The sequence below is a fragment of the Monodelphis domestica genome, chromosome 1 (genome assembly GCF_027887165.1).
Source record: "Monodelphis domestica isolate mMonDom1 chromosome 1, mMonDom1.pri, whole genome shotgun sequence".
NCBI classification, from domain to species: Eukaryota; Metazoa; Chordata; class Mammalia; order Didelphimorphia; family Didelphidae; genus Monodelphis; species Monodelphis domestica.
In genome coordinates, this window is record NC_077227.1 from 262,347,699 (window position 1) to 262,357,261 (window position 9,563).

At 40.1% G+C, this 9,563-nt stretch overlaps 1 protein-coding gene across 2 annotated transcripts in view; it reads left to right on the forward strand.

Annotated features, from left to right (window-relative positions):
- SMOC1 (SPARC related modular calcium binding 1) overlaps positions 1 to 4,897 on the forward strand; it is a 207,749-nt gene extending 202,852 nt beyond the window's left edge. For both annotated transcript variants that reach the window (XM_007472901.3, XM_007472900.3), the window contains exons 12-13: positions 4,006 to 4,059; positions 4,536 to 4,897. In XM_007472901.3, the coding sequence (XP_007472963.1) occupies positions 4,006 to 4,059; positions 4,536 to 4,552 (71 nt within the window). In that variant the 3' untranslated portion in view covers positions 4,553 to 4,897. The remainder of the gene's footprint in view (positions 1 to 4,005; positions 4,060 to 4,535) is intronic.
- Positions 4,898 to 9,563: the final 4,666 nt, after the last annotated feature.

Sequence of the window (9,563 nt, forward strand, 5' to 3'; positions counted from 1 at the left end):
GGGGCTTGTACACCAGACAGAAGGAATTTAAGTTGGAGCTATGGATGGTCCTACCTTTGCAATCTCTGAAAGCGCCAGTATATGGGTGGGGAGGCAATCAGGGAATGGCGAAAAAAGGAAATCAGAGTTTTTGATGGAACAATTCTACAGAGTGATAATTTTTTCAAAATTGACCCCTCCTTTAGTCTTCTTGGAATTTGAGTTCTTGGCCCTTCATGTCACAATGAAATAGGTTCCTATGTGAGATACACTCTGCCCTTGAGTTTATCAGAGGACACCCACATTTGGTTTCAATTTTATATGTCTCTCATTCCTAGGTCATCTTTTCCCCTAAGTGTCTAAAACTATTCGTATATCCTCCTCTCTCCATCACATCTGTCTTTATCCCATCCCTTAACCTTCTTACCCACATATTTCTCCCTATGACTTTCACCTCTTTTCCCTCCCCTTCTTGCCTTTCTCCCAGTGTCTGTCTTAGTATATCAGAAACAGCACAAATTTGGAGTCACCGGACCTGTGTTCCATTCCAACTCTCCCGTTTCCTAGCTCTGGACAAGTCATTGTATTTGATCCTCAGTTTAGACTAGCTCACTTCTATCTTCCCATCCCTTATGAAATGCTGCAGGGAATGTCAAGAACAATGAGAACATAGAAAGGGCCATTAGGCTTTTAGCAGTTAAGGGATCATCTCTAACTTCGGAAAGAGCAGTTTCCATGATATCCATTGCTAGAAGGCAGATAGCTGTGGGTTTAAAATTTTTTCTCCCCACCTTCACAAATATACCTTTTCATTTTCTACTTTTTTTTGTTATTATTCATTTGTTTTTTGGTGCTGTCAGTTCTATTCTTAATGGCTGTTTTGCTAAACCACTGCTATTGTCCATATTCTGGACTTCAGGAGCTAGTAGACCCTTTCATAGATTTGTTTCTCTGTCTTTAATCCATTTTAGACAAACAATTACCACTTTTTCTTTTACCCCATTTTAAAGCTCTTTTTTTTTTTGCTTGGGTGTTTCTATTGATATTAGGAATTGAGGGAAAGAAGAAAAAGAAGAGATGAGTGTTTCATTAAGCAATAAGATCCTGCCATCAACTAGCTATCTACTTTTATATCTATCTCCTCCTCAGCCAGACTCTTTGGGAAAAAGCAGCCTATCCTAGGTACCTCCATTTCTTCTTCTCTCACTCTTTCCCAAAGTTGGACATGACCTCCTTAAGTACCAAAGACCTAATGGCCTTTTCTCAACCCTCATTCTTCTAGACCTCTCTGCAGCATTTTTATATTGTTGTGCACCTCTCCTCCTGTCTAACTGCTATTTCACCGTCTCCTTTCCTGAGGCCATCTCTGTATCATGCTTCCTTACTGTGGGGACAGGGGAACGAGGCTCTACCCTGAGCTATCTTCTAAACTCTCACTGTATTTTCCCACTAATGTCTTCATTGACACCCATAGTTTCAACTATCAATGCTATGTAGAAGACCCAGGTTTCTCTTTCTAGCCCTAGTCTCTCTCCTAAGCGTCATTCCTACATCTTTGTTGTTCAAACATGACCTCATTTGGGGTTTTCTTGGAAAAGATACTAAATATACTAAATATACTAAAAAAGATAAAAGATAAAAGATAAAAGATACTAAATATACTAAAGATACTATCCAGCTTATTTTACAGATGAGGAAACTGAGGCAAACAGGGTTAGGTGCCTTGGCCAGTGTCATATAACTATAATTTTCTGAAGGCAGATTTGAATTAAAAAAGAAAAGTCTTTCTGACTCCAGGTTTGGCACTCTATCCACTGTGCTCATTCCCCCTTCATCAACTATCTATTAGATATTTTGAATAGTATATATCCCATAGACATCTCAAACTCGACATCTAAAATACAGCATTACCATTCTCCAGAACACTCCTTCTGAATTTTCCTAGTGCGGTTAAAGACACCACCATCTTTCTACTTACCCAGGTTCAAAACCCGTGTCTTTCTTGACTCCTCACTCTCCCTTGCCCCACATATTCAACCAGTTGCCAAGAATTGCCATTTCTAACCATACAACATTTTTGTATCCATCTCTTTGAGTTTGCCTACATACCTATCACCCTGGTTCAGGTCCTGATCACCTTTTTACCTGGATTATTACCTTGCCTCAAATATTTTCCCAAACCATTCTCCATGCAGTCTCTTGTAATTTTCCTAAAAAGCAAGTCTGTCCTTGTTACCTGCCCTATTCAATAAATTTCAGTGGCTGCTTGTAACCCATGGAATCAAAGATAAATTCCTCTGCTTGGCACTGAAAACTCATCACAATTTCGCTTTATATCCTACCTTCCTGGGTTTTACTCACTTCCATGTCCTCTTCAGTCTAGTCTTACTGCCTTCCCTGCTTTACTTCACACAAAATACTTCATCTCCAACCTCTAGGATGTGGCATGAGCTGATCTCATGCTTGGTCTGTACTTCCCTCTCTTTTCTGTCTCCCATAATACAGTCTCCTTAGGATTTCACTTGAGCATCCTCTACAACATGTCTCCTTTCCTGGTCCCTCTAGCTGCTAGTGACTTCTTTCTCAAAGCTAACTTGTATATATATATATATATATATCTTTTTATTTTGCTTAGAGTCACATATACACACATATATATGTATAAAATCAGAATATATATTAGAATTCTAATTCCAATTCAGATTAATTGGAAGTATGTATGTTATATATAATATATATTTTATATAGAGAATTATATATATATATATGTATTCTAAATATACATAAAGTAGAATACATATATTGCTGTCTCCTCTTCTGGGTCAACCCTAACTCAGGCCAATCCAATTATTCAGGATCAAATCCCAAATACGTCCTCCTTTTTCTCCTTAAAAGGAAATCAGTCAAACCTACCCCAAATAAATGTCATTCCTACCTCATGTGTATTAGAATGTAAGCTTTCGGAGGGCAGTGCCTATTTCACTTTTGACTCTGTACATTTATAAAGCACTTAGCAAAGTGCCTGGCACATAGTAGGCACTTTATAAATGCTTATTCCTTTCCTCTTCCCTTCCCAAAGGCCCTTCTCTTCCTAAATCTGAATGTATAAAACAATGAACCTACAAATCAGTCTCCCCAGGCTTCAGTTTCCTCATCTGTAAAGTCAGACTTACTTTATGCCCATTTCATTATATCCTTGTTTTACGCCTCCTTGGGAACACATGAGGTATTTTGTAATCTTTTAATGTGTTATAGAAATCCAAGTTGTGGCTTAAGACTCCTGTTAGATATGTCAGCCAGAGAATAATTCTCAGATGAGATGAATGAAACAGAGAGATGAGGTCAAAGATTTTAAAGGTAGAAGGGACTTTTGAGATCATTTAATCCAACTCCCTAATCATATTAATGAGGAAACTAAGACCCAGTGAAATAATTTATCCAACATGAAATTTGCCCCAAAGGCCATTCAGTTGATTCGTAGCAATATGGGAACTAGGCAGTGAGATCTCAACTCCTAAACTCATCAATCTCTTCTTTAAGCAAACTGAGATGAAAAGGGAGAGAGTGAAAGGGAAAGTGGGATGTGGAACTAGAAGAGGGACAAGAGAGAGTATACAGAAGGGACAGCCTGGAGTTGTGAGTTTAGTCTGAATTAGACTCAGCCCCTGGCCATTCTTCAAATCAAAAACCTTCTACATTTCAAATAGAAATCTTCTTAACCCTGAGAGATAGGTGCAAGTAATCTCATTTTACAGATGAAACTGAGACTTGAAAAATCTCACCCAGAATCACATAGTTCCTAAATGTCAGAAGTCAGATTCCAACCTAGTTTTTCCTGACTCCAAGTCCAATGCTCTATTCCAGACCTTCCTCAATCTGACAGACAAGGGCTGTGAACACTTCTAGAAAATAGACATGGATTCTTGATTTCTGCTTGTTTCCCATGTGGATAGGGAACAAAAGATATAGTAATGACTGCCCTTCTGTCTCATTTGGTGACAAACTATCTTGACCTTCTCCTTACAGGTAGCAGCATGGGTACCTTTCCTCATGGAAAAAGACAAGGCATTAACCCATTCAGTAAGTCTCTTCCCCCTTCCCTCCCTTTTCTATTGGTCCTCATTTTCCCTTGACTTTTTAAATCTTCTTAGGGAATTTATTCTAGCTTCCTCTCATTTCTCAATGAGAAGATACAAAGGAAATTGCAGGGGAATGCCAGTATTTCTTTCAGCCCCAACCCAGAGGGTAGAAGCAGCTGAACACGACTGAGTTGAGCCCTATTCTCAACCACCAAAATAGCAAACACTTTCCTAGGGTAAGGAATGAGAAAAGAAGAGCACTGAAGTTCCCCATTTTAATCTGCAAAGTGATTTCCCCCAAGGATGAGGGCAGGCTACTAAATTGTGTTTACTTGCAAGCCTAGGTTAAAAGTGATTTCTGACCCAGCCCTCTACTCCCTCTTCCTAAAACCATTTCATTTGAAGCTCCATTTGACTTTGATTTCTATTCTCTTTCTTTCTTTCTTTCTTTCTGTACTTGCCCATCCATGTTCCCAGTAGGACGACTGGTATAAGAGAAGGGCAGATGGGGAGTTCATGAAGAGAGAATGGATCATCAGAGACCTTTGACCCTGACCAGTCACATCCTGCCTAACAGGAGAGGTGCCCAAAATGTTTGCACTTTTAAATCATTCTCTCATTTGTGTGTGTGTGTGTTGTTTTGTTTTGTCTTTAAAAAAAAACACTGTTATTGAATACCACAGTGGGAGAAGAGAAGAGGGGAAAAAAGCAAAACTTTTCTCTTTTGAATCAGCTACTGACAACTTTTAGGGTTTGTTTTGTTTTGTTGGAGTTTGTTCAGCCTTGAGAAGAAAGAGATTTATATACTGTATATAAATATATATGTGAATTGTACAGTTCTTTTGTACAAGTTTCAGAGTTGGTGTTTTTCTTCCTTCACCCTACTAAAGGTTTTTGGGGAAACCAATAGTTTATAATTCATCCTCATTCTGCTTTGAGACTGGCCCTCCTGCTTTATTTTCTTCCTTACTCTCCTTAATAATATGTATGGTGATATGAATCTTACCTCTTCTATTGTAGTAGTGCTGGTGGGATTGCTGCTTATCTTACTGGAAGAGGAAAGCATCCCTACTGCCCTGATGGAAACAGTCCCTGACCTGGTACCCCTTGGGGCAGATTCCTTGCCATGTTAATGCATCCTCCTTATAAAGGAGTTTGGTTTTCAACTTAAGGTCCTCTCCCTACCTTGTGTCCTAAAATCCTCATCAGGTTATCAAGGGTAGAAGTGTCTATCAGAGCACTTGGATAAAAACATCCCCTCCTTTCTCTGGAAAAGAAATCCATTGTAATCTAATTCACCAGCATTGTAGAATCCTCTGGAAGGGAAGTTTAGAGCTTCCTAATGCAGAGGAGGAAATTTTTATATTGACTTTCTTATGCATATTTCTATAAGACCAAGTTTTTAGTTAGTTGGGATTGAGGAAGAACTGAATTCAGTTGAAAGAAAGAGAGAGAGAAAAAGGAGGGGGAAAGAGAGAGAGAGAGAGAGAGAGAGAGAGAGAGAGAGAGAGAGAGAGAGAGAGAGAGAGAGAGAGAGAGAGAGAGTTCTTTAAGCCTGGCATGTCTAAGGTTACCTGGAAGTAGTGATAGAAATATATGTGTGGTGTAGGTTTCCATTGCATTAGCAGAGAAGAGAGTACTGGTGGCAGTAGTATTTCACACAAGGGATGGGACTTAAAAGTTTCTTCCCTCCTTTTCCTAGAATGGACACAGATGGGGAAAGTGGATATTGGGTCAGAGCAGAAAAGAAAGTGACTACATCCGTTCTTATGGCCTTGGCCATCCACAATGGATTTTCTTGAAAGGGGGTTAATAACCAGTAAAAGGTTATGTGTGTGCTTATCACCAAGAGGAAAATGTAAGGAATTGTGCGAACTACTCCTTTATCTAGGGGCTAAGCAAGCTCTTGGACATCAATATATTAATCCTCTCAGTCCACTGCTATGGACTTCTACAATGAGTGTCAATCTAGGAACTTTTATATCACCCCATCACTCTGAGTTTAATGCTATCCCAGGTGAAAGTGAAGACTTAAGTGGTGGTTTCAGCCAACCATCCTTGCAGGAGCTTCCTAATTTACAGATTCTCTTTAACTTCTTTTGGAAATGTGGGACTCCACAGACATGGATATCCCTCCTTTGATGCAGATAGCAATGACTCTATGTCTTGAGTTGTTGTGGCCAAAATGAATTGCCTGGTAGCCAACCCTCTGATGATGAGCCTCTGTGTATTTCATTAAAAGCCCATGGTCAAAGTCTTTCCAAAGTCTTTCAAAGAACATATTAGACTTTGCAAGCCACTGACATAGCCCTTACCAACCCAGGATCACCCCACACACAATGACCAATAATAATAATAGTCCACATTTACATAGTGCTTTATAATTGACAAAAAGCAACATGGCGAAGAGTTCAGGTACTGCTTCAGACATATACTGGCTATGGGACCATAGGCAAATCACTAAAAACTACAAGCTACATAGTAAAATCAAAATATACATTGGTAGAGTTTCTTCTCAGGGAATTCCCAATTCCAATAAAATATTGGGACTGAAAAAAATTACAAAATATTTTTATTATGTTTCATTTGATCCTGACAACAATGCCATGAAATGTTGTTATTACCTCCATTTTACAGGTGAAGAAACTGGTTCAGAGGCATTAGTGACTTATTGAAGGTCTACAGTAAATTTCTGAGGCAGGTTTGAACCCAAGTCTTCCTGACTTGAGTCCAGCCCTCTATCTACCATGCTGTGGTCTAGGCCTTGAGGGAAAGGGTGTTAATATATCATTCAAACAGACACATTATTTTAAGCTAGGATATGGGGAATAAGAAAGCCAACCTCTCACATAAAAAATAATTCCTATTCTAGCCCTTGTTCTCCCACAGAATTTTCCTGGTTCTCCTAGAAATGTAGAGATGAAACCAGAACTTTAGGGAAGTCTTGCACGTGTTCATAAGTATGACACACTTGCTTTTGAGGTGTTTCATTACTTCTTCTAACCCAAGAGAACCATCTAAAGCTTGACTTCACTTTACTTAGGTCAGGGTAGCTGTTGCTGCCTTTAATTTCTGGCTAAGAAATGCCCAAACTATGTCCTACTTCAGTGTGAATTAGCCAGTCCATTCCCTCACCCTCTCATTCCCCCACCCTGGTGACAAGGACCTGGTCTTCTGGTAACCACACTAATATAAACATAAGAGAAATTCATCAACTATTCAGGAAAGGGGACTTAGAATAGCAGTTCTTAATCTTTTTGTGTGTCATGAAGCCCTTTGGCAATCTAGTAAAAGGTATGGACCCCTTCTCAGAAAAAAAAAATTTTTTTGTCTCTATTTAAAAAAATTGAAGAAAATGCTAAGTTTCAGTTAGAGGTCAGCAAAACAAGACTTAATGTTTTCCACTCATTTCCCAGATTCCCCTGAAATCTATTCTTGGGTCTCAGATTAAGAACACTCAGCTTAAAGGTTTATCACATGAAGAGTCCAATCCATTTTGGCTTGAAAGGACCCTGTGTATCCCTCATCTCTCACTTAGAACAAAGACAGCACAGCCTGTCAGGGTGGCCAAGAGTGCTCCTAGACCTTTCTCCTGGATGGTATAATTTGGGAGTGATAGGAGCCTTGGCCATGTGACAGAGATTGATTGGAATGGGAGAGATGCTGATTCAAACCAAGAGTGCTTCTGGTCTCCCAGGAGAGAATGGCTGAATTCCAAGGTAGGTTCAGGAGACAAGGTTCTAGGTTCCCTCCTTATCTAGATGGCTGCCTGCTCTGATTTACAGATTACACTTTTCCATGGAATCATGGGCAGAATACAGATAGCACACCAGGACTTTACTCTCTACTGTGGTTTGGGTGATTTGCGAATGGAAAAAAAAAAAGGCTTTTGGTCACCTTTTAAAATAAAAAATGGATAAATCTCAGTGTCTGCATTCTTTGCCTCTGGGTCCTTCCTATTTCCTAGAAAGTCCAGTCATCTTTCTAGACTGGCTAGAAATGTTCCAACTGTGTGTGGTCTTGGAGCCCTGGGCTTCTGTCCTGCTTCTCTTTCTCTGTTTCTGCAATTGCACTGGCAAGAAAGCCAAGATGTGGCCACAAGATGGCAATATTTACTGGCAAGTCAACAGGAGAAGTTCTGATGGACTTGGGCTTTATTTGAGTTTATCTCCTTATAATTCACCCTTGCAAACACACACTGTGCACATTAGGTTACGAACAACAGACCTGAAAATCATTTAATGTTCAAGCACCAAGAAGCTGAGGCATTCTCTGGAGAACAGATTTACTCGCTGCCTGGGGGCTGGAAGGAAGGGACTGTGTCCTCTACTTTAGCAGATATCCATTGGGGACATGCTGCAAGGGAGGCCTTGATCTACTTGATCAACATCTCCACTTTCTCCATTTATTACCTGCCAACCCTCCCCTACCCCTCACTGCATTATGACCTTCCTCTCTAGACTTCTAGCCAGATGCCATTTCCACTGCTGCCAGCATCTTTTAATTTAACTCCTTATTAAAGGAAAAGAGAATAATTTATTTGTCTGACACTGAATTCACTGTTGGAAGATCTGGGTTTGAACCCCTGGCTCTACCAGGCTTTCATTTCCCCACTTATAAGGGGGGAGGGAAGGCTAGATCACCTATATGGTTCCTTTCAGTTCTAAATCAATTATCCTAAGCTCTTTGGCTGCCTTCTTTAGTTTCCTGTCACCTCTGAAAGTAGCAGGTTTTATGGTAGGTAATCAACCTGAATAGACCACATTGTCCACTAACCTGCCTTCCCTGATGAGAAGCAACTAGGCTTCTAAAAACCACACTGATAATGGTTGCTCCCCCAACTCCCTTCATCTCCGCTTAATTATACCTTCCCAGTGAGAGAAACCCAGGTCCTCGCTCTGAGCTCTGGCTCAATCAACAGATATTTATTAAGCCCCCATGTATTGGGCAGTGGGGATACAAATACAAAGGCTGAAAGCCCCTCTTCTCAAGGAGATTGCTTTCTATAGGAAGACACAGCATATATAAATAAGGATACTCAGAATAAATACAAACTCATTTTGAGAGATGGAACCACTAGTAGCTAGGATTCCTGTTTGCTTTTCTCCAAAATACATGTCCATTTATCCTTGGGTTTGGGTGGGTTTTTTGTTTTTTTAACCATTGACTAGATGATGTGAGAAATTTTTCAGGACATCCAGGAGGAAGTTAGGGATGGAATACACACCGCTGGCTTCTACATGGCAACCAGAGGGACTTATGGGAGAAGATCCTTAGATTTAAAGCTGTGGGTCTTGCCAACTAGCTTTGGCAGGCTGCTCCACTGCATCTTAGCCACAATGTGGGCATTGCCCTTGATCCCTACATGAAAGAAACTACTGCCTTTCCTAGCCAGAGCCCTTCATATCTGCTCTACAAAGTGGTGGCTGGTCCACTCCATTTGTTCAGCTTGGGAAAAGCAAGTCTTGACTTTGAGATTATAACACTACTTCAAGGATCAGTCAC